At 50.7% G+C, this 25,180-nt stretch overlaps 2 protein-coding genes across 2 annotated transcripts; one reads left to right on the top strand and one right to left on the bottom strand.

Annotated features, from left to right (window-relative positions):
- Positions 1–17,256: 17,256 nt before the first annotated feature.
- LOC308512535 (proteasome activator complex subunit 3-like) lies at positions 17,257–18,125 on the bottom strand (the record flags this gene model as incomplete). The annotated part of the gene is made up of 1 exon (XM_081115476.1): positions 17,257–18,125. The coding sequence occupies one exon, from the start codon at positions 18,123–18,125 to the stop codon at positions 17,361–17,363; it is 765 nt and encodes a 254-aa protein (XP_080971602.1). The 3' UTR covers positions 17,257–17,360.
- Positions 18,126–20,805: 2,680 nt separating this feature from the next.
- Positions 20,806–24,943, top strand: LOC308512534 (THO complex subunit 1-like; the record flags this gene model as incomplete). The annotated part of the gene is given in 3 exon segments (XM_081115475.1): positions 20,806–22,117; positions 22,120–22,575; positions 24,774–24,943. Coding segments are annotated over 3 exon segments (1,938 nt in total).
- Positions 24,944–25,180: the final 237 nt, after the last annotated feature.

The raw sequence follows: 25,180 nt of genomic DNA, 5'->3' as shown, positions 1-25,180 counted from the left end.
TCCCCTCATTGTTATTGAGTACATTGCTGGCCATTAACTATCCTACGCCAACCTAAGTAAGAGAAGTATGAAGAAGTATGTGTCTATCATTTTACTTTAATTTTTATCCAATCCCAGAGGTTTCCCTCCACTCCCCACCCTGCTTTGCTTTCTCTCGCCTCCCTCATCTATCACCAGCGGAGTTCATGGAACCCACTTACATCTCCTCTTTTGCTTGTCATGTATACAACAAGGTTCACACACACACACAAACACACACACACACACACACACACACACACCCTCCATTCTACGGAGCGTTATCCCAATATGTTGAGAATCTGCTTCCTTCCGGGTTGTGGGCTCGATACCCAGTAGGGGGTGTGCAAGAGACAGCCGATCCATGATTCTCTCTCATCGTGGATGTTTCTAGCTCTCTCTCTCTCTCTCCCTCTCCCTTCCTCTCTGAAATCAATAAAAATATATATATTTTTAAAAAGGGAGTTTAGGCAGCCGCCATTTTAGCTCCAGTGACTTGGCAACCACCATGTTGAAACGGCTAAGGTCAACCCCTCCCTTTTATCCTCCTTCCCATCTCACCACCCCCCCCCCCGCACCCCTTTTAAGTTCACTGTTTTAATAACAGGAAATACAAAACATCGTACAAGCACACTTTTTACTACATAAAGGTGGAATAATACATTTGTGGCTTTTGTTTTTTTTTTAATCTATCTTTATTGATTTCAGAGAGGAAGGGAGAGGGAGAGAGTGCTAGAACATGAACGATGAGAGAGAGAGAGAATCACCGGTCAGCTTCCTCCTGCACACCCCACACTGGGGATCGAGCCCGAAACCCAGGCATGTGCCCTTGACCGGAATCGAACCCGGGACGCTTCGCGGTCCACAGGCTAATGCTCTATCCACTGAGCCAAACCGGCTAGGGCCGTGATTTTTGTTGTTGTTGTTGTTGTTGGTGTTGTTGTTTAAAGAGAGAGTGGAAGGGAGAGGGAGGGGGCAGGGAGGGGGGGGGACGGGGGAGGGTAGGGAGAGAGAGAGAGAGAGAGAGAGAGAGAGAGAGAGAGAGAATTGTTTTTCCACTTGTTTATTCATGCGTCCCTAGCTTTTTAAAAAATATACAACAGTAGCAATGAGGGAATTTGTGGTCTCTACCCTGGGACCCTGGGCTGTGCCCTGAGGGCACTGGGAGAAAGGAAAGTGACTAGTTACCAGGACAGTCACTAGTCCAAAGACATGTGATCCTAGACCCTAAGACCTAGAGGCATAGAAAGACAATAGGCTCTGATGCCAGTAAGTTCAAAGGTGATCTCTCTCAGGGGCGATACCGGGCCTAGGGCGTGACTGCCCAGTCACTATACACCGCTTTCTACTTTAAAAAGTTTTTTTTTTTTTTTTTAATTCAGAACATCCTGGGTGGTCACTTTAGGTGTCTGAGTTTGCAAGGCCAGGCCAGGCCAGTCCTCCCCCGAGTGGGTCAGGTTAGCCTGTGGCCCCTTTTCATCCACAATGCAAAGCTTCTTATGCATTTACACCTTTCATTTTATCCTATTGCATTCCATCTCATTTTATTCACCGATGTGTCCCCCAATAAATTCAATTCCGAAAAATAAATAATAACTGAAAGGAAACAAAAATGATTCCTCCATTGTTGCCCCGTGAATCACTCGCCGCCTTTAGGTCTTCAGACTCCCCCCGGGGTTGTTGTTTTAAGGGCCCCGGCCGCAACACGTGTTCCGGGTACGTCCTCTCGGTCCTCTGTCAGGCCCCAACCCCCAAAAAACTTTTCCAGTCCCCCTTCCGCTGCCAGGCCGTGCGCGCGTGCGCGGGGCCTTCCTGGGGAAACCCCAGGTGGTGGACGCCCCGCCCCGCCGCCCGCCGCCCGCCACGGGCCCCGGCCGACACGGTCCCACTGGAGAGGTGGGGGCGGGGAGGAGATCGGCCACCCTTGCCCCCTGCCACCCCCTCCACACAGCGGGCGGCGGGCGGCGGGGTGCCTGCCCAGGCCGGGCCCACGGCCCCGCAGCCGCCGCACTGACGTTCTCGCTGGTGTTCGCGCGCCACCTGGCGGCCGTTTTTATATGGTGTTTCCCTTGCTGCTGGGTGGCTGGCTGGCTGGGCCCTGGAACTCAGTTCATTCTGGAAACCTCTGGCTACTCGGGTGCCACTGGTAGGCCCGGTGTGTGAGTGTGAGTGTGTGTGTGGGTGGGGGGGGGGGGGGGAAGGAGAGGGAGGGACCCCGAGATAAACTCCCCTGTCTTCCTGTTTCTTAAAGGAAGGGCGCTAGTCAGAGCCACTACAGATCCTTTGGGTTTTCAGGTCAATGGACTGGCCTGGCCCGCATACCCCCGTGTCCTGTCCTGCCAGGCTTTCTTGCAGAAATACGTACACCCGATGAGTTCTTCACCTTTGTTTAAAAAAAGAAAAAGAAAAGAAAGAAAGAAAGAAAGAAAGATGAACAAAGGAGCAAGCGGACCCCAGGCCCTCCCCATCCTCTGCAAGCCCCCAGCCAACAAACAGAACTCCAGCTGCTCTCCTCCTACCACATGCCCTTGCCAGAGTCGCTCACTGCCTTAGAAATACGTTGGGGGCCGCTCAGTGACTGACTCCTGTCCCCACCACCGCCCGGGCCTCTGGCACAATTCCGTGCCTGGAACCAACCCGATCTTCTCCTTTCCTTCCTTAAGTGACTATGCCGCCACCCCAGCCGCTCAGGCGAGCCAGAGACAATATTCCAAAGTGGCCGGATGGCAAAAAAAAGACTCCGACTGGACGTAAAGATCGAGGGGAGGGGGGGGGGGGGGAGACGACGACGACGACGACGAGTGCAAACGGGGACTCGTTTTGTGCACTTCAGGCAGGAAGCCAGCCGAGAGGCAGAGGGATCTGTAGGAACGGGCCTCCCTCATCTCTCCTTTCGCCTCCCCGCCTACTTAGTGGCTTTCCCACAATCGCCTCTCTCCTTTCAACCCAGTATGAAAAAGCGTGGATGTTTTGCCACCTCTCCGGCTCTTCCATGGTCTCCTTAGGAGCGCTCCCCGTGTCACACAGCAGACAATGGAGGAAAACAAAAAAGAAAACGGTGCCCTCGTGTCTCTCTCTCTCTCTCTCTCTCTCTCTCTCTCTCTCTCTCTCTCTCCTGTGTGTCAGGTGAATTTTGCAGGGCCGCCTCCTCCACAAACCCTCAGAAGGTGGAGGTAAGATTTTGGCCTCGGTGACATTTTCCTCTCTGGCATCTGAGAACGCTACGAGTGACTTCCAAGTGTTCTCAAACACGTTTGCACCGTCTCCTGCCGTTTGTCAGCGTGCCGACTGCACTTCAGCAGCGACTCCCAAGTTTGGTCACACGCTGCTCTCCACAGGTTCTCATGTTGAGCAGTGACTTCAAAGTGCTTTCAAACACTTTCATATAGTTTCCAGCCTGTCAGAAGTGAGTCCCAAGTGTTGTCAAACACTGCTCTACACTGATTCCTGATGTATTTTTTTAAAAATGTCTTTCTTTATTGATTTTAGAGAGGAAGGGAGAGGTAGAGAGACTGAAACATCCATGATGAGAGAGGATCATGGATCGGCTGCCTCTTGCACGCCCCCTACTGGGGATTGAGCCTGCAACCCGGGCATGTGCCCTTGGCCAGAATGGAACCCGAGACCCTTCAGTCCGCAGGCTGATGCTCTATCCGCTGAGCCAAACCGGCTAGGGCTTGATGTGTTTTTTAAAATATATATTTTTTTATTGATTTCAGAGAGGAAGGGAGAGGGAGAGGTTGAAACATCCACGATAAGAGAGGATCATGGATCGGCTGCCTCCTGCACACCCCGTACTGGGGATCGAGCCCGAACCCCGGGCATGTGCCCTTGACCGGAATCGAAACTGGGACCTTTTGGCTCTATCCACTGAGCCAAACCAGCTAGGGCTAGTTTTTTATTTTTATTTTTATTTTATTTTTTTGAGAGTGGGGAAAATAAAGAGAGAGTGGAAGGGAGGAGAGGAGGGAGGGAGGGAGGGAGGCAGGGAGGGAGGGAGGGAGGGAGGGAGATTGTTTATTCATTCGTCGGTAGCCTTTAAATATATATATATAAATAAAAATGCAAATATTCGTTTGTTCAAAATCTTAAATCTCCGAAAGTTCTTCACCGATTGCTTTGAAATTTTGAGACAATGTTGCATTCGAATACGCGCGTGTTTTTATATACCTGTATACCTACTATTATATAGATGTCACACCTGTGCCAGGTAAAAACATGCTCTTTTTTAAAAACAGCGCCATCTGTTGGACGTAAAAGCAACACACGCTATACTAAATATTTTACGATTCCATTTCAATGTTTCTGTTTACAATTATAGATTGTAGATAAAATTAACCAAAAATATGCGTGTCCAGCTGCAAAACGATCGATCAGCTGAGATATTCTCACATCAATTGCTGGGAATTGGGAACGAAAAGGTGCCGGTTGATCTGAACTCAGGACGCATCTCATTGCCTCATAACTTCTGCAATTTAGTGACGTCAAAAGAAGAATTGGTTGAAAAAGTATTTCCCAATATTCAAACCAATGATAAGAATCACGATTGGCTGAGTGAATGAGCTATTCTTGCGGCCAAGAACAAAGACGCCTACGGACTTAAGAATATCATTCAGTCTAACATTCAAAGCGAGGCAGTCACATACAAGTCCGTCGACACTGTTGTGGAAGCAGATGAAGCGGTTAATTATCCAACAGAATTTTTGAATCTGCCAGGGATGCCACCGCACGTACTGTAATTGAAAATAGGCGTGCCAATTGCCATGTTGCGAATTGTCAAACAGCCAAAGCTTTGACAGGCACCCGGCTTGCAGTAAAAAAATTAATGAGCAATGTCGTAGAAGCAACCATCTTGACAGGACCTTTCAAAGGTGAAGATGTCCTCATTCCTCGCATTCCTATGATTCCAACGGATATGCCATTTCAATTTAAGAGATTGCAATTCCCAATTCGATTGGCGTTTGCAATCACCATCAACAAAGCTCAGGGCAAATCTTTAGAATTGTGCGGTTTAGCTCTAGACGTGGATTGCTTCTCACATGGACAATTACATGTTGCGTGTTCTAGAGTCGACAAACCAGACAATCTCTATATCTGCACAGACAATGGAACAACACAAAATGTTGTATACCCACAGGCATGGTGAAATTAAATGTATTAGAAACGTGTGCTTTCTCTTTTCTTCCTTTTCCATTTAACCAGACTGAGCCACAGTGATGCGTGGCTGGGTACAGCATGTGTGTGTGTGTGTGTGTGTATTTCCCCCCAGCCTGTTTGGTACAGTGCATTGAGCTTTGGCCAGCCTGTGGACCAAAGGATCCCAGGTCCGATTCCGGCCAATGTCATGGACCTTGGTAGCAGGTTCTTTGGGCCCTGGCCCTGGTCGGAGGCAACCAATTGACGTGTTTCTCTCACATCGATGTTTCCCTCTGTCTTTCCCTGTCTCTTCCACTCTCCCTAAAAGTTAATTGAAAAATATCTTCGGGTGAGGATTAACAGCACCAAATATATATATAATTTATTTTAGGGAAGGAGGGAGGGAGGGAGGGAGGGATGGAGGGAGGGAGAGAGAGAGAGAGAGAGAGGGAGAGAGAGAGAGAGAAATACCTATCGGTTGCCTCCAATACATACCCCAGCTGGGAATTGAACCTGAATCCTGGGCATGTGCCCCAACCTCGTAAGGAATCGGTGACCTTTCCCTTCACCTTGCACCCTGGACTCACGCCCCTCAAACCCATGCCTCCCGCTCCCCACCCCCTCGAGGGATTCCCAAATGGGTGAGGGCTGGTTCCTGGGTTGGCAGATGGAGGGCACTCTTTTCCACCCGGACAGGCTGGGCCGGTTTCTCAAACAGCTTCCCTCCCTGAAGTTGGTGAGCTTCGGGCCTTAGGGTCGGGGGGACTCAGAGAAGCCTGAGGCGAGGTCCGAGGCCATGGAGAGCTTTCTGTATTTGAATGAAACCTTGCAGTGAGATCCATTGGAATGAATCGCCCTGACCTCCTTCCCTCCTGCTTTCTCCCTACCTCACCCCCTACTCCCCATCCCACAATCCAGATCCCTTTCTCTCAGCCCTCAAGTCAGGAGTTTCCTTCTAAGTGCTAACTGAGCCTCTGGGCCTGGAGCCAGGGGATGGGTGTGGTGGAGGGAAAGGGGTGGCGGGGGAGAATCATGCAGGCGGGGGAGGGGAGGAGAGGGGGAAGCTGACTTGCTTCCTGAGAGTGTATTTGAGGCAACAACAGATAAGGATAACCAGGTGGCTGTTTGTGCTCAGAGGGGCCTGGAAAGACGACGTGCCTCTGACATTCCAAAGTAATACACTTCTCCTATTGGGCCACAGACCGGCTTAGTGAAGGTAAAGGTGGACTTCTGTCAAGGCAGGGAAGATTCCAGCCTAGGAAATGACTACCTGCTGTTAAGCCCAGATTTCAGGATCCCCAAAAGACCAACAGGGAGCGGAGTCCGATGCAAAAACAAGAGTCTTTATTCGAGCTAGCTTGAGCTCCCTGTCCACCACACTTGCTGACGCAGCGGCAGGAGGCAGAGAGAGAGAGAGAGAGCTCTGTGGGGAGACGGGTTTTATAGGGGGGTTGGAGTAAGGGGAGGAGAGAGGATTGTGGGCCCTGCCGATTGGCCAGGCGCAAGTTGGGGTCTTGTTACACAGGATGTGGTTGTGTCTATGGTGCGCTCTTCCCTTGATTATCATTGGTTAGTTTAAAGAAATCCTAGGTGTGGCTAGCAGAGGCTTGGGCTTCCGGGGAGAAGCTCCTTGCTGAGCACATGGCTGAGATGAGGGCAGGCTGAGTAACTGATACAGTCTGTGGCTTTCCTGGAAGAGGAGTTAGGGACACAGCTGTCAGTTCTGTTCTGTCCTTTTACCTGCCATCCACTGCTTTTAGTGACAAGAGTTTTCAGTTCAGACCATCTCTGGTGGTTACTTTGGGTCTCTGAGTTTGTGAGGCCCAAGGCCTGTTCTGCTCTCCTGTAGGCTCCCCCCCCCCCCCTCGAGTCTATTTAGGTGCTCTTCCACAATCGCCTCTCTCTGCTCAACCCTGCATTAAGGTGGTAAGAGGATGCAGTGCTCTTTGATATTCTGGAGCCACACACCTCCGACCCTGTACCCACCGCATTGTCAAAGGAGGACAGTGCTGTCTTAACTCCTCGAGGGTTGGCGGGGGTTGGCGATGGGCTAATGAGTCCATTCACCCGTTTTGGAGATGTGTCTTTCTATCTTTCTCTGAGGCTCTGCAACCATTACAGAGCGATCGAGTTGGCAGGGAGCCTAGAGCTGAGGAGGGTCATTTCTGAGAGTTGTAAGGGCTCCCATGCATGGAAAGACACACGGATCTGAGAAGGCCTTGTTAACGTAAAAAAAACCATTGAAACCTGTAAAGAATTTTGTGTGTTTATTTGAGCGAAACTGTCGACATATGCCGGGAAGCAGAACCTCAGGGAATTGAGATAAGGCTTCGGAGAATGGCGGGGTTACAATTGTATTTATACATTTCAATCAAAGGAGGAACATAGGTGAGTTACATGAAATTCATTGGTGATAGATTAAGGAGGAGGGATAAAGCAAAGCGGGGAAACCCCTGGGATTGAATAAAAAGGAAAATGATGGACACATATTAGATGGGTACAGGAACAATTAACATGATAATGAAGGAATCTGTGGCATCTGTCCTGGGCCCAGCACATCTGGCTGTGCCCCAGGGGCTTCATAAAAAATGGAGGTCACAAGTTACCCAGATATCCCAAGGATATGTTATTATAGATGCAAAAAGACAGGTAGGCTCAGCTACAGTAAATGTTGACCTCATCAGTGAAGATACTGGCCTAGGACGTGACTGCCTACCATAACTGATTTTAGTTAAAGTTTAATTTCAGACCATCCTTTGTAACCACTTTAGGTCTCTGAGTCTGCCAGGCTGCCACACAGACCTTCCCTGAGCTTGTCAGGTTAGAATGTGGCCCCTTTCATCCACAGCCTCATTCTCCATTCGCTTCCCTGGGAATGGGAAAACGGGTCTAGCAGCAGGCAGGGTGGGTAGCATTCAACTCTGGTGCCAGGAAATGGCCAAAGCTCTCTATGGTCCACTTTATAGCGGGGCTCGGCTAGGTTTCTGAAGAAGATTACCCTCTTTTTTTCTTCCCTGGAGAGATCCCCTGAGTCTAATTTCTCCCACGTGTTGGTGAGTATGTACCCCCAAAAAGGGGACTCTGGAGGTACCGCGGCCCGGGTACCCATCTACAGAGACACATGGGTAGCGAGCCCGAGAGTGAGAGGCATCTCTGCCAGCCTCTGGGGCTGTTTGGGGCCATTCTGAGTGGGGCGGGTCCCCCACGAATAGGGTCGCTCGGGCTCTTGTGGAAGTTCATTATGGAGAAAGGACGGTTGGCAAACATACGTTCAGTCAGTTTCCAGATGAGATTCCTCTCAGGATGTTCTCTTTTTAAAGGTCATCATTCTTGCCCTAACCGGTTTTGCTCAGTGGATAGAGCGTCAGTCTGCAGACTCAAGGGTCCCAGGTTCCAGTCCGGTCAATGGCATGTACCTTGGTTGTGAGCACATCCCCAGTAGAGACTGTGCAGGAGGCAGCTGATCAATGTTTCTCTCTCATCAAATTTCTAACTCTCTATCCCTCTCCTTTCCTCTCTGTAAAAATATCAATAAAATATATTTTAAAAAATAAATATCATGATTCTCCCCCTTTGGTTCAGTCTCTGGCTCATTAAAGTCTAAATACACATGACCCTTCTAAAAAAAAAAAAAACAACCCACGAAAACCAACAACCAACATATGTTGGCATCACTGGCTTAAAGACAAATATCAGGACAAGTAGAGGGCCCCACCGGCCCGCTGAAGTGATTCCCGGGGCTTGGGGAGGACTTGGGAGATGGGGCAGGTGCCCAAGGAGGCCCGCAGGGCTCTGTCTCCACGCCTTGCAGGGCGGCATCGCCGTTTTCTGGGTTGAAGAGGGGACAATACATATTTAGACAAGCTTGGGTGGGTCCGGAACAAGCCACAAGGAAAAAAAGCCACAGTAAATCTCCTAGACGTGGGCCACTCATTAGAAATCTTGGTAGCGGAACTTGTGCTCCTGTGTGTGTGTGTTTGGGGGGGTGGGGAGGTAGGTGAGTGGGTGTGGGTGTGGGTGTGGGTGTGCGCGTGCGTGTGCGCGTCTGTGTGTGTAAATCCGCAGTCACGCACGGACACTTCTTGATTTGAATGGTCCGTCGGCATCCATGAGCATCCTTCAGCCCCTGCCTTCTTGAAGACAGCGTGCCCCGCCCCCTGCTTGTCCTTCCCCGCTCCCCACTCGGGTCAAGTCCAGGCACTTGGCTCTGGCTGCAGGAGGGTGGCTTGCATTGGCGCATCTCGATCAGCAGAGGACGGGATGGGCTCTTTGGCCATCTTTGAGGGACACTAGGCCCGGCAGGGTTACCTGAGAGGCCATCTCCTCAATGTGAGGAGAGGCTGTTTATTTGTCCTAAGTCAGGAGTCCAGGTCACCACAAACCAAAAATCTACAGCAGGCACACGAGAAACAAGTGAAAGGAACTCAAACATAGAACTACAGAAAGTCCTCAACATACAGGACAAGAGAGCAGGAAAATAAAGAGAAACAGAGGACTCTAAAACTCAGAAAACCATAACAGCGCAAGCACCCTTAACTGGCGATAATCTCTTCAAGTATAAATAGATTACAAGATCCAATTGAAAGACAAACGGAGCCCTGCTGGTGTGGCTCAGTAGCTGAGAGAGGTCGCATCATGCAATGGAAAGCTCAGGGCTCCATTCTGGGTCAAGGGATTGCAGGTCAAGGGCACATACGTGGTTGCACATACCAGGTTCTATCCTGGCTCTGGGCAGGGTGCCTGTGGGAGGCAACCAATCCATGATTCTCTCACATCACTGTATCTCCCTCTCTCTCCCTCTCTTGCCTTCTCACGTTCTCCTGAAAGTGGCTGAGATTCCTCGTATTCATTTCTCCAAGGGAGGGGGTGGGGGACGTGGGGTAACGGAGGGGGGAGACCAGAGACCTAAACGCACCAAACGAAGGGTGCCTTGAAGGTCATGGGAGGCAGAGGCTGAAGTGGATGTGAATAAAATGTGTATGCTTTTGTATATGAGCTCTGAGCCCATGACGCCAGAGGCCACCAGCAGCTGGTGGAGGCAGGCAAGGTGCTCCCCAGAGCCCCCAAATGGAAAGGGGTCCCGCCCGCACCTTGATTTGTGACTCGTGGCATCTGGCCTCTCAGGGAATTCCTTTCTCTTCTTGTAAGCCACCTCTTTGGTGGCAGCGGTACATGGCGACTCTAGGAAATGAATAGGATGCTGTCCTTCAGATGTGCCCTAGGACGTCTGCTTTTCAAAACCGTTGAATCCAGCCGAAACCGGTTTGGCTCAGTGGATAGAGCGTCGGCCTGCGGACTGAAAGGTTCCAGGTTCGATTCCGGTCAAGGGCATGTGCCTGGGTTGCGGGCACATCCCCAGTAGGAGATGTGCGGAGGCAGTTGATGGATGTTTCTCTCTCATTGATGTTTCTGGCTCTCTATCTCTCTCCCTTCCTCTCTGTAAAAAATCAATAAAATATATTAAAAAAACCCCAAAAAAACAAAAAAACAAAAAAAACAAAACAAAAACCGTTGAATCCAAAGAGGTCAGTTGTACTGTAGGTGTTATCAGAATCTCAGCCGAGCATCAAATATGATCCACAGGCCCGAGACCCAAGCCACCCAGCAAAAAGCCACAGTGAATCTCCTAGACGCGGTCACTTGGCAGAAATCTCGGTGCCGGACATTGTGCTCCGTGTGTGTACCTCAGAGGCCACGCAGGCACACTGGGGGATTTCCCCTGTGGGATGGAATCTGAGAGCACCCCTCTTCTCCCCCCGCCCCCTCCACCGTCCTACCACACACATACACACACACACACACACACATACACAGCCCTACCTGCCTTCTCCCGTACAGCGCTCCCGGCTGCACCTTGCCCCACACCTGGGTGGTCCAGATACCTGGTTCTGCCTTCACCAGAGGAGGCTGTGGAAGGGAGTTGGGAGGAGGCTTACATTGGCTCTGCAGGACCAGTAGAGCGTGCCACCGGTCCGCCAAAGCGATTCCAGGTCTTGGAGAGGACTTGGGAGATGGGGCAGGGGCCCAAGGAGGCCCACAGGGCTCCCTCTCCACACCTTTCGGAGCGGCATCACCGTTTTCTGGGTTGAAGAGGGGACAATACGTATTTAGACAGGCTTGGGGTGGGCCCAGGACAAGCCACAAGGAAAAAAGCCACAGTACATCTCCTAGGTGTGAGTCACTCAGCAGATATCTTGTTAGCGGACCTTGTGCTCCCCTGTGTGTTTGTGTGTGTGTGTGTGTGTGGGGGGGGGGGGGTAGGTGTCTGGGTGAGGGTGTGGAAATGTGTGTGCGCACTTGCCTGCCTCTGTGCGTGTACACCCGCAGTCACTCACGGACACTCCTTGCTTTGAATGGTCCGTTGGCATCCATGAGCACCGTTCAGCCCCTGCCTTCTCACAGACAGAGTCCCCTACTTGTCCTTCCTCCCTCTTGTCCAGCCAGAACTGCGGAAGTCCTGTCACCTGGCTCTGCCTTCCCCAGAGGAGGCTCCAGGAGGGGGGCTCGCATTGGCACTTCTCGATCAGCATGGGGCGGGACGGGCTCTTTGGCCCAGACCCCTGCCCAGTCAACCCAATCTTGGTAATCCACAGCCAAAGACTATGTCCGGGTCTGGCCATCTGGTCGACCCTCCCCACACCCCACCACCCCAACACCCCCCCCCCCCCTTTTCCCGCTAACTCTCTGCATGGATGGTCAGGCACCTGCCCAGAGACCAAGTCTGGGCCTGGCCATTTGGGCTTGCCGAAGCGTCAGAACATTGAAAGACTGGATCAACGTGTTTTCTAAGGAGGAGGTTTTTTTGGGTTTTTTTGAGGTATTTTTTTGGTTTTTGATTTTTTTTTTTTTTTTTTAGGAGGGAAGGAGTTTTTTCTTTCTTTCTTTGTTTGTTTTTTGTACACTCATTGCTGCTTATTATGGCCAAGGTGAAAACGCCACCTCCTCCACAACTGCAACCAGTAAACTTTATCCCCAAAATGACTAGGTACAAAACAGGTCTTTTTCAGAATTTTTTAATGAAATAAAAGTTAAAGAAAAATCTTTACATGAGTTCTAAATTCTATTTTAAAACAGAAGAAACAACTCCACAATTGGCCACAGGTCCCCTCCAGCCCGCCCTCGGGAAGCAGCGCCAGAGAACGTCCAAGCGCCTAGCTCCAGGCAAGCACTGACTGACTTGCTCGTGCTTTAGCTGGTGTCCATCATCGCGTCGTAAGCGTCCATCTGGGCGTCCAAGTTTTTGGTTTCCATCATCGCGTCGTAAGCGTCCAGCTAGGAGTCCAACTTTTTGGTGTCCCACATCGCGCTGGAAGCGTCCAGCTGGGCGTCCAACTCCTCCGCAGAGATCTGTTGCTTTGAATTTCGGCCGGTGCGCCTGCCTGTAACCCGCTGCCCCCACGGGCGCGACTCCGGGTGCCGCTGCCAGAGCGTCCAGATCCTCGGTGTGTAGTCATCCCGCCTCTGTTGACACTCTGTACCGGCCTGCGCTGCGTGTCTATCTGTGAGGTGAGGAGCTGGATGTCGAGGGGGCGGCCATTTGAAGCGACAGTGGTACAATGAAAGAGTACAATGGTTCTCTTTCATGGCTTCAAGGGGTCTGCCTTCCGCTCAAAGTGCACGTGGGCTGTTCCCAGGCTGCGGCCAGAGCGGTGGTAGTGGACACCGGCCTTCTTCAGAGGCCCGGACTCCGCCCGCAGCTGCTGGATGTCCGCGTCGGACACTCCGAAGTCCTTTGGACAGCAGCAGCTTCCCCTGGTCACCACGCCGGCGCCCCTGCCGAAGCCGCTGTGGAAAAGGTCCTGATGCCACATGTGGGGAAGCTATTTCGGTCGGTTCCTGCCTCGGCCGCCCGCCGCGCGGAGGACGAGGGCCGCCCGGCTCCGGATGGGCCCGCTGCCCCAGCTCACGGGAGCGGTGGCCTGCGCTCCGCCAGCGCGGCCTCCCTGGGAGCCGGCCCGGCCTCGGTCCCGGCCTAGGTCCCTGCCCCCGCCGCCGCCGCCCCGCTGGCTCCGGTTCAGCCTAATGATGTCGTCCAGAGACATGTTGACTTTGTCGGCCAAGGCGGGCGCGGAATCGGCCTCGGGTGGATCCGTGCGTAAGCACGCCGGTCCTTCACTTCCCGTGCAGCGCCGGAGCTGTTCCCGTGCGGGCACCAGATGTTGGGGTCCCGGCCCAGGGATTCCCAAAGGTGTGGACGGAGTCGACGAAGAAGGAATGACACGGAGACGGCGCGTTCAGTGGATCGGCAGCCTAGCCAGGTGCTAGCCAGGTGCTCCAGCGGCTTCTATGTCCCGGGACCGGGTCTTCGCAGCATCTCTCCCTGAAAGCTCCTTTGGAGAACGAGCCTAGGGCTGAGAAAGCTCTGCCAAGAGGACCCTGCTTTCTTTTATAGCCCGGGAGCGTGGTGGGAGGAGCCAAATCAGCCGGCCGCCCGCTCCACCAATCAGCCGCCCCCAGGACTGAAAGCCTCACCGCTCGAGCACCAGTAGAGGGCGCCACCGGCCCGCCGAAGCGATTCCCGGGGCTTGGGGAGGACTTGGGAGATGGGTTAGGGGCCCAAGGAGGCGCGCAGGGCTCCGTCTCCACGCCTTGCGGGGCGGCATCACCGTTTTCTGGGTCGAAGAGGGGACAATACATATTTAGACAGGCTCGGGTGGGGCCGGGACAAGCCACAAGGAAAAAAGCCACAGTAAATCTCTCCTAGACGTGGACCACTCATTTGATAGCGGAACTTGTGCTCTCGTGTATGTGTGTGTGTGTGTGTGTGTGTGTGTGTGTTTGTGTGGAGGGGGCGGAGCGGGGTAGGTGTGTGGGTGTGAGTGTGCGCGTCTGTGTGTGTAAACCCGCAGTCACGCACGGACACTTCTTGATTTGAATGGTCCGTCGGCATCCATGAGCATCCTTCAGCCCCTGCCTTCTTGCAGACAGCGTGCCCCGCCCCCTGCTTGTCCTGCCCCTCTCAGGTCAAGTCCAGGCACCTGGCTCTGGCTGCAGGAGGGTGGCTTGCATTGGCGCTTCTCGACCAGCAGAGGGCGGGATGGGCTCTTTGGCCATCTTTGAGGGACACTAGGCCCGGCAGGGTTACCTGAGAGGCCATCTCCTCAATGTGAGGAGAGGCTGTTTGTTTGTCCTAAGTCAGGAGTCTAGGTCACCACAAACCAAAAATCTACAGCAGGCACACGAGAAACAAGTGAAAGGAACTCAAACATAGAACTACAGAAAGTCCTCAACATACAGGACAAGAGAGCAGGAAAATAAAAGAGAAACAGGGGGCTCTAAAACTCAGAAAACCATAACAGCGCAAGCACCCTTAACTGGCGATAATCTCTTCAAGTATAAATAGATTACAAGATCCAACTGAAAGACAAACGGCGCCCTGCTGTTGTGGCTCAGTAGGTGAGAGAGCTCGCATCATGAAATGGAAAGCTGAGGGCTCCGTTCTGGGTCAAGGGATTCCGGGTCAAGGGATTCCGTGTCAAGGGCCCATACGTGGTTGTACATACCAGGTTCTATCCTGGCTCTGGGCAAGGTGCCTGTGGGAGGCAACCAATCCATGATTCTCTCACATCACTGTCTCTCTCTCTCTCCCTCTCTCCCCCACTCTCTCCGTCTCACGTTCTCCTGAAAGTGGCTGAGATGCCTCGTATTCATCCCTCAAAGGGAGGGGCGGGGGGGGGGGGTGACGGAGCGGGGAGACCGGAGACGCAAACACACGGAACGAAGGGTGCCTTGGAGGTCATGGGAGGCAGAGGCTGAAGTGGATGTTAATAAAATGTGTATGCTTTTTTATATCTGGTTGTCGATCAGAATGATTGGCTGCGGGGCTTTATTTTTATTTTATTTGTTTTATTTTATTTTATTTTATTTATTATTTTATTTTATTTTACTTTATTTTAGGGGATGCTGCAGCGGGGAGGGGTGGGGTGTGGGTGGTTGGGGGGGTTTGTATCGGCGCTTCTCGACCAGCAGAGGGCGGCGCATTGAAAGTCTGGATCAAAGTGTTTTTTTAGGAGGTTTATTTTTATTTTATTTTATTTTATTTTATTTTATTTTATTTTTTTTTACAAGGTGGAAGTTGAGGAAACTTTATTTCAGAGGGAGGTAGAGTCCTAGGCAGCCCTCCAAGTCATTTGAAAACCAAAACCAAGAGCCCCTGGCATCTCCTTAAGAAATTTAAGACATTATTCTGAGGGGAGAATTAGTATAAGGTAACGAGAATGACACGGTAGGGTGCGCCTTGAACCAGGTGATTCCCACGTGGAACTAGAGCAGCCTCTACTGGCAGTTCATGGGTATTACTGGGGAAGGTAGGATCTGGGATCTTGTTGAGGGCTGGGACAGAAGGCAGCTGAGATTTGGGAAGAGCTCTCTTTCACATAATTCAGGCTTAATACAAATGAAGGACCCACCTTTGCCTCTTGTAGGCCAAAACCTCAATCTTTCCATTATTCCAGAAAAAAAGAGGAAGCATAATTGGTATAAAAACACCCAATAGGATGGTTGGTGGTATATGTGGGGGTGGGTATCCCCATGCGCACGCATATGAGTATGGGTACGTCCCTAGCCACCAGAGCATCTCACCAAGGTCTGCGGCTTTAGAAAGAGGTCAAAGTACCTGTATTTTTAATAATTTCTTGACATGGTAAAAGAATTTTACATTACGATCCAAGGGTGGTGCGGTGAGAAGGGGCAGCAGAACAATCCAACAAACAAAAAAAGAAACAGAAATGCATGGTGGAAGGGATTTGAAGGGTGGGTAGGGGCATTGCCCAACTAAAATGCAATTGGTTTGTTACTGAGTACTATTCATGGGAAGACAGCATCCTGACTCCTCTATACAGTATATTGGGAGTAAAAATGATGCATCCAGGTGGAAATATGACTAGGGGTTGGAAGACAGACAGGGGAAGAATAAGTCAGAAATAGACACTGAGAGAGTCACTGGCTGGCTGGCTGTAAATACTGACTCTCCAATAGTGATAGAATAAAAAAGTGGGGGATATCTCTGGAAGATTTGAGATAGGGGGTAACTCTTCTATGGTTTTGACTTGCCCAGCAGATTTCCACATACACATGTGTACACACTTGTGTTTGCATGCACACGTAGACCACATAAGTGACTGCTTTCCCTGGAAGCACAATACTATAAATAAGAGAAATATTTTTCCCAAAGAAAAAGTCCAGGAGGAGCAGCAGCAGCTGGTCCTCACAGCTGAAGACACCCCCACCCCAAATGACAACTGGTCTGGAAAGAGGCATTCAGTAGTCACAGGACTGGCCTTTGCAATAATGCCCAAAGGACCTGAGTCACAGAGAAAGGAGCCTTCCCCAATCCCTCTGCTTCTCGCCTCTTGGTTCTCCTCCAACTCAGTAGCCTCTGGGTACCAAGAGGCTACAATATCAGGAGTCGATGGGCCCCGCTGGATGATGACTGAGACAACTATCACCTCCTGACTGTGTGTGTGTGTGTGTGTGTGTGTGTGTGTGTGTGTAACAGGGTTTTTTTTGGGGGGCCGGGGGGAGTGTCAGGTAACAGAGTAGGAAGGCAGATGTGTGCATGTCTGTATGTGTGTGTCTATCATGCACATAAGTGTATGTGAAAATTCTACTTATAAAAACATCTAAAGGACTTAGGGACTTAGCCAAAGTCTGTGGTGTTTCTTGCCATGTATGTAGATGGAAAACCTGAAGTCATCACCAGGACAACTGGGACAGGGAGGATCCAATATCCCACACTGGCAAGAGACACTACCCTTATATCAGAAGAGAGGAGCTAGTCTCCCTGACCCCAGATCTTAGAAAAAAACAAAAACCTAGCACTTTCCTTTTAGTTCCCTCAGCTCCTAACGAACTAATCATCAAAAGGAAAAAAACAACACAAAGCCCAAGACAAAGAAGGGGGTGGGGAAAGAAAACACAAGTATTCTGGTGCCAATATCTTGTGCACACAAACCTGGAGTTCTCCAGAAATTAGAACAGCTCAGGTGTGGGTATTAGGGAAGGAAATAGAAGAGTTCCCGAGGCCTGAAAAAAGAGGTAAACACGTCACAGAACTACATGAGAGTTTCATTAGACTCTAACTAAAAACAGAGAGAGGTGTGATTACTATTTCCAGCCAGTTTCCCCATCACGATAGTCATGTAACAAACCAAGGCAATGTCGGTCTTGAGCCAGACTCACAGAGTCCCCTGGCCCTGGCCCTGGCCTCAGTACAGTGTCTCTGCATTGCTGCTCCGGGGCCGTTTAATCTTCTCAATATTTTTCAGGATCATGTCATGTAGGGTGACATATTGATTCCTTAGTTCTGATATGATGAGACGGAGGCTGATATATTCTTTCTCATCAATCTCTGTCACGGTTCGGCGATAGTCCTCCACATGGGGATATTTAGCTATTTTAGAAACCAATTCGGCTCTTGTAATATAATATCTAGAAATCTGGTCCAGATAAGATGCAGCTTCACTCTCAACAGTCCTTAGTTCTGCAACTGTCTCCTCCTGAATAGACACCCCGAAGTTGTTCCCATCTTCTATCCTAGGGATCAGGAGCTGTACCCACATTTTGACCGTGTTGCATTTCTCAATCAGCAGCCGGATCTCAGGTTTCACTTTCTCAATAATGTCCACCAGCTGCTGGTTGCTTTTTAGCATCCCATTGGGCATCAAAAACACCTTGGTTCCTTGAAAGGCCTCTTCACACTCATCCAACCTTCGCTTTTTGTAAGTGGGACCATCCAGTCCATCGTGGCTATTGGTGAGAAGAATGGGGTCAGGGACAGGGAGATTCATGTCTGAGTGGATCTGAGTTAGGTCATGAATGTTTAGGATTGGTTCCTTCAAAAAACTATCAAGTTCTAACAGCGTCTTTGGGAAAAAATTTGCCACCAAGTCTTCTGCCTCACTTGTGATCCGCTCCCTGAAAGAATCAACCTTGAGCTTCACTTCCTGATCCACCTTCAGCAACGAGGCCATGGCCGGGCAGGGCCGTGTTCGCTCCGCTGGAGACCGGAGGCGCTGTGGGCTCCCGGGAGGGGGTCAGAGGGACGGGAGTTATTTCAGCGGCTCTCGGGACGCGGCTGCCTTCGCTGGCTCACGGACTGCTCACTTGCTCGCTCGCTCCCTCCCTCTGTGCCGCCTGGCCGCCCACCCACCTGCTGCCTGCTGCTGGATGCCTGTTTGCACTATCCTATTTTTATTATTTTTATTTTTTTAGCAAGTTTTTTTTTTTTGAAAATGAGTAGGACAATGGCCGCAGTCACCACAATACTTTGAGCATCTCCCGGCCTCAGAGGTAACCAGAGTCCTGGGAGCAGGGCCCCTACTGATCCATGTCGTCCAAGAGCGGAGTGGCATCGCCAGCAATAGACATGGGGTGCTTTCATTCCCAGGCCTGGGGGGGGGGGTGGTCGAGGTGTCAGCCGCTGCTTTTGTTTCCCCCGCTCAGCCTCCTTCTCCTGAAGCCACTGCTCTGCCATCTTCCCCCAGTCGATGGCTGCGTGGCTGTTGGGCTTTGGCTGTTGCTGCCGTTGCATTGCCGGGAGCCGGAGGAGGGCTGTGGCTGTGGCTGTGGCTGTGGCTGGGGCTGGGCCTGGGCAGACGGTGGGGTGGTGCTGGCCTGTAGCTATTGGTATAAAGAAAGAAATAAAATAAAAAGTATTCTGTCAACATTTATTTGCTTTTTGGCCTCGCCCCGGATCAACCCAAATCACTCTGATCCACAACCAGAGACTAAGTCTGGGCCAGGCCATCTGGTACAGCCAGAGACGGGTTGTACATAAAAATATAATTATAAAATAAAATAAAATAATATAAAATATAAATAAAATAGCCGAAATCGGTTTGGCTCAGTGGATAGAGCATCGGCTTGGGGACTGAAAGGTCCCAGGTTCGATTCCGGTCAAGGGCATATACCTGGGTTGCGGGCATATCCCCAGTGGGAGATGTGCAGGAGGCAGCTGATCGATGTTTCTCATCGATGTTTCTAACTCTCTATCTCTCTCTCCCTTCCTCTCTGTAAAAAATCAATAAAATATTTTTTAAAAAAATAAAAAAATAAATAAAATACAATAAAGTAAAATAAATAAAATTAATAAAATATATAAGATAAAATAAAAAATAAAATAAATAATAAAATAAAATTAAATAAAATAATTAAATTAAATTAAATTAAATTAAAAAAGTCCCGCTGCCAATCACTCTGATCGACAGCCAGAGACCAAGTCCCGGCCAGGCCATCTGGTCAACCCACCCTCTCTCTGTGTATGGCCGGGTCCCCGCCAGAGACCAAGTCCCACCTGCCCGTTTTGGTGAGCACAAGGTCATTCAGCCATTCATTCAGGAAGAAGTGATGGAGGCCTCGCTCAGACCCAGCTATGCTGGGCCCCACAGACACGGACTAGTCATGCCCTCCCTCGGTAGGGCTAAGCTGTTTGACTGCAGACCGATGGCTTCTCTCCCTAGGCTCCCACTCTTCACCCTGTTCAGAAGGGTACCCTCGCCTAGGCCCTCAACTTCTTCACCTCGAGCTTCCGGTCTTCCTGATAATTGACCCGCTTATGCAAATTAATTTCACCTGCCTCAGCCTCAGTTTCCTCTTCCAGAAATGGATTAATGTAACCTACAAGATGTCCCTGCTCCCACCACACAGGAAACCCTCAAGGTGCCGTTGGCACCTGGGTCCCCCCAGGGCGGGGCCAAACCCTAACATCACATACACACACACAACTGTGATACATCTACACAATGGATGGGGTAAAAAGGTAAGAAAAAAAAAAAGAGAAGGAATTCTTGCCAGCATGGATGGAACTGGAGAGCATTATGCTAAGTGAAGTTAGCCAGTCAGAGAAAAATGAATACCACATGAACTCACCCATTTGTAGAATATAGAGAACAACGTAGACTGAGGAACAGGGACAGATCCATAGACATCTATACCTCCACTCTCTGCTGGGGCTGTTTGCTGGTGGCCTCTGGCATCCTGGACTCAGAGCTAATATACAAAACCATACACATTTTATTCACATCAACTTCAGCCTCAGCCTCTGCCTCCCATGAGCTCCAAGGCCAGCTTCATTTGGTGTGTCTGTGTCTCCCGTCTACCCCCTTACCCCTCCCCCCCCACACACACACCCACCCTCGCCCGGCCCATTCCTTACGAGGAATAAATACCAGGCGCAGCCACATCCAACAGAACCTTTCCTTGAGGTCCTTTGGGTGAATGACACCTGAAGGGGCGAGCCTAGCGGGGCCTAGCTTGGAACATGTGCATCCCCACCTTAAACTTGACGCCCAACCGGTGACGCTTTCAGTCCTGGGGGCGGCTGATTGGTGGAGCGGGCGTCTGATTTGGCTCCTCCCACCACGCTCTGGGGCTATAAAAGAAAGCAGCGTCTTCTTTGCAGAGCTTCTCAGCCCTAGGCTTGTTGTCTTGGTCGTCGTCCTCGTTCTCCAAGAGAGCTTTCAGGGGAGAGATCTCGCCAAGCACCGATCCCGGGATATAGAAGCCGCTGGAGCGCCTGGCTAGAACCTGGCTAGGCTGCTGATCAACTGAACGCTGTCTCCGTGTCATTTCTTCTTCGCTGACTGCGTCCACACGTTTGGGAACCCCTGGACCTGCTGTGCTTCGACCTCACCATCACGCGCCGCCGAGAAGATGTCTCCTACATGGCCACGCTTCAGTGTACCTGAAGCGCGGACGCGGTTCACGAAGTCTACCAGAGAAGCCCTGAACAACAAAAATATCCAGCCATTATTGAATACCTTCAGCCAGTTAACTGGAAGTGAAGATGAAAAAAAATGTACCCTTGACCAAGCTCTCAGAGGTGTTCTGCAAGAAGAAATTATAAATCACTCATCGTGTGAAAATGTTTTAGCTATTATTTCTCTTGCTATTGGGGGAGTAACTGAAGGTATTTGCACCGCATCTACACCTTCTGTATTGTTGGGAGACGTTTTGCAATGTCTCCCTTTGGATCAGTGTGACACAATATTCACGTTTGTGGAAAGAAATGTTGCTACTTGGAAATCAAATACATTCTATTCTGCTGGGAAAAATTATTTACTACGTACGTGCAATGATCTCTTAAGAAGATTGTCAAAATCCCAGCACACAGTTTTGCGTGCACGAATTCAACTCTTTTTGGCCAGGCTTTTCCCTTTATCTGAGAGATCCGGTCTTAACTTGCAGAGTCAATTTAATCTGGAAAATGTCACCGTTTACAATACCAATGAGCAGGAAAGCACCTTGGGTCAGAAGCATGCTGAAGACAGAGAAGAAGGAATGGACGTAGACGAAGGTGAAACGGGTGATGATGAAGCTCCAACAGCTTGCTCCATTCCAATGGATTACAGCCTGTATCAAAAATTCTGGTCACTTCAGGATTACTTCAGGAACCCTGTGCAATGCTATGAGATTTCATGGAAAACTTTCCTCATGTACTCAGAAGAAGTCCTGGCTGTTTTCAAGAATTACAAATTAGATGACACTCAGGCCTCAAGAAAAAAGATGGGAAAATTAAAAACAGGAGGAGAACATGTATATGCTGCAAAATTTTTAACAAGTGAAAAGTGGCTGGGTTTACAACTGAGTGACAGTAACTTTCGCCGACACATTCTACTGCAGTATCTCATTTTACTCCAACATCTCAAGGGACAGGTGAAATCCAAAAGTTCAAAGGATGTTTTAACTGATGAGCAGTCACTCTGGATTGAAGGTACTACAAAATCAGTTTATCAACTGCTATCTGAAAACCCACCAGATGGAGAGAGATTTTCAAAGATGGTAGAGCATATATTAAACACTGAAGAAAACTGGAATTCATGGAAAAATGAAGGCTGCCCAAGTTTTGTGAAGGAAAGAACATCAGATACTAAGACGACGAGAGCAGTACGAAAGAGAACAGCACCAGAGGACTTCCTGGACTTCCTGGGGAAAGGGCCCAACAAAAAGATTCTGAAGGGAAAGGAGCGTTAATAAGCCTTTGGGATCTCTGCCAGGATAATATGGAAGCTTGTAAATCAGACCCAAGAGGCTATATGCCAACGTTGGAGGAATTCTTTGAAGAAGCCATTGAACAGGCAGACCCGGAAAGCATGATTGAAAAGGAATATAAGGTTGTGAACGATCCAAATTATGGTTGGAGAGCCCTGAGACTGTTAGCACGGAGAAGCCCTCACTTCTTCCAGCCAGCCAAACAGCAGTTCAAAAGTTTGCCAGAATATCTCGAAAACATGGTACTAAAGCTAGCAAAGGAATCACCACCTCCTTCAGAAGAAAGAAAAACAGGAGAGGGTGAAGATGAGGAAGATAATGATGCTGTACTGAAGGGAAATGAAAGCCCTGATGCTCGCCGAGACAAACCTGTAACGGGGAAAATAGAGATATTTGCCAACAAATTGGCTGAACAATGGAGCACATACCACAGTTGCGTGTTTACTTATTTTTCTTTTTTTAATTGCATTTGTGTCTGTGGGGCCCCGCGGAGCTGAGTCTGAGCGAGCCCTCCATCACTTCTTCTGGAATGAATGGCTGAATGACCTTGTGCTCTCCTCACCTGCACATCAGGAGTTGGAGGGCTGACTCAGATCAGCCATCCAGAGTTCTTGAGGGCCCTTCCCTTCACCACACTACAAACATGCCGTTTCATTAACTTTGTGACTACTGCCCCAAAGAACAACTTCACAGTTGCCACACTGGCTCCATCGCTTTGATGAGTGACCAGTGACCGGGAGGGGCTAGGGCGGGAGGACAGGGAGGGGCACTGAGAAAGGGAGGTGACTGCTAATGGGTATGGGTGTAGTGTCCTACAGTTGGCTTCTCGCAGACAACGCCCCCGGCTGGACCTTCCTCCACCCCTCGGGTCTACCCACACCTGGGAGGTCCAGACACCTGGCTCTGCCTTCCCCAGAGAAGGTTGCGGAATGGGGTGCGGGTGCGGGTGCGGGTGGTGAGTGGGGGGTGGGGAGGAGGCTTGCGTTGGCGCTCCAAGACCAGTAGAGGGCGCCACTGTCCCGCCGGAGCGATTCCCGGGGCTTGGGGAGGACTTGAGAGATGGGGCAGGTGCCCAAGAAGGCCCGCAAGGCTCCCTCTCCACGCATTTCGGACCGGCATCACCATTTCCTGGGTTGAAGAGGGGACAATACATATTTAGACAGGCTCGGGTGGACCCGGGACGAGCCTTAAGGAAAAAAGCCACAGTAAATCTCCTAGACGTGGGCCACTCATTTGATAGCGGAACTTGTGCACATTTTAATAGATACAGAGAAGTTCCACCACCATATGACAGAAAAGCTTATTATGGCAGGAGTGTTGACTTTAGAGACCCCTTTGAAAACGAGCATTGCCGAGAGTGGGAGAGAAAATACAGAGAGTGGTATGACAAATGCCACATAGGTTATGCTGCTGGAGCACAGCCTCGAGCATCAGCAAATGGAGATAACTTTCCCCCAGAGAGCTTTTCACCACCTCATATCAGGAATTCTCCCCTTACAAGGGGCCGCAGAGAAGTTTACTCGGGTGGACAGAGTCGTAGAAGTCGAAACATAGGTGGTAGCAACTCTCCAGAAAAGCTTTCAACAAGAGACAGCCACAATAGGAAGGATAGTACAAAGTCAAAAGAGAAGGAGAGCGACAGTGCTGCAGGAGATGGTAAAGGAAGTAAACATAAGGAACATCGAAAGCAGAAGGAAGCGAAGGCCTTCTAAACACAGAGTTGTTAGAACCTTCTGGAAAATCAAGAGAACCTACAAGTCCAGTGATGAGATACGTCCCAGGGGCAAAAACAAACAAACAAACAAACAAAAAACCCCACAAACAAACAAACAAACAAACAAAACAAACAAATAAACAAACAAAAGACCCCCAGAAAACCCTCCTTAAAAAAAAAAGTAAAAAAAAAAATAAATGCCCACAACAACAACAAAAGAAAGGACTCCTTAGAAAACACAGTGATCCAGCTTTTCAACGCACTGACGCTTTGGTAAGACCAGATGGCCAGGCCCGGACTTGGTCTCTGTGGGGGGCCTGGCCATCCATCCAGAGAGGGAGAGGGGCGGGGAAGGGGGAGGGGGGCGGGGTGGGGCGGGGCGGTCGACCAGATGGGCGGGTCCCGACATAGTCTTTGGCTGTGGATAACGGAGATTGGGTTGACTGGTTCTGGGGCTGAAGAGCCCATTCCGCCCTCGGCTGGTCGAGAAGCACCAATGCAACCCTCGCTCCAGGGGAAGGCAGAGCCAGGTGATTGGCTTCCTCAGTTCTGGGAAGGACAAGCAGGGGACGCTGTCTGCGAGAATGCAGGGGCTGAAGCGTGCTCATGGGTGTGGACGGACCATTCAAAGCAAGGAGTGTCCTTGTGTGACTGCGGATGTGCACACCCACACGCACTCCCACCCCCACACCGATCCACCTAACGCCCCCCCCTCCCCGCCATGAACTCCCCAAGCCCCCGTACCACACACACACACACACACACACACACACACACACACACACACGGTAGCACAAATTCCGCTATCAAACGAGTGGCCCACGTCTAGGAGTTTTACTGTGGCCTTTTTTCCTTGTGGCTTGTCCCCGCCCCACCTGAGCCTGTGTAAATATGTATTGTCCCCTCTTCAACGCAGAAAACCGCGATGCTGCCCCGCAAGGCGTGGAGGCGGAGCCCTGCGCGCCTCCTTGGGCACCTGCCCCATCTCCCAAGTCCTCCCGAAGCCCCCGGGAATCGCTTCGGCGGGCCGGTGGCGCCCTCTACTGGTCCTGGAGCGGTGAGGCTTTCAGTCCTGGGGGCCGCTGATTGGTGGAGCGGGCGGCCGGCTGATTTGGCTCCTCCCACCACGCTCCGGGGCTATAAAAGAAAGCAGGGTCCGCTTGGCAGAGCTTCTCAGCTCCAGGCTGTGGTCGTGATCGTCGTCCTCGTTCTCCAAAGGAGCTTTCAGGGGAGAGATCTTGCGAAGACCCGGTCCCGGGACATAGAAGCCCCTAAGCACCTGGCTAGCACCTGGCTAGGCTGCCGATCCACGGAACGCTGTCT

Source organism: Myotis nattereri (assembly GCF_964212035.1).
Source record: "Myotis nattereri genome assembly, contig: HAP1_SCAFFOLD_91, whole genome shotgun sequence".
Lineage (NCBI taxonomy): Eukaryota > Metazoa > Chordata > Mammalia > Chiroptera > Vespertilionidae > Myotis > Myotis nattereri.
This window is presented reverse-complemented; position numbering and strand designations above follow the sequence as displayed.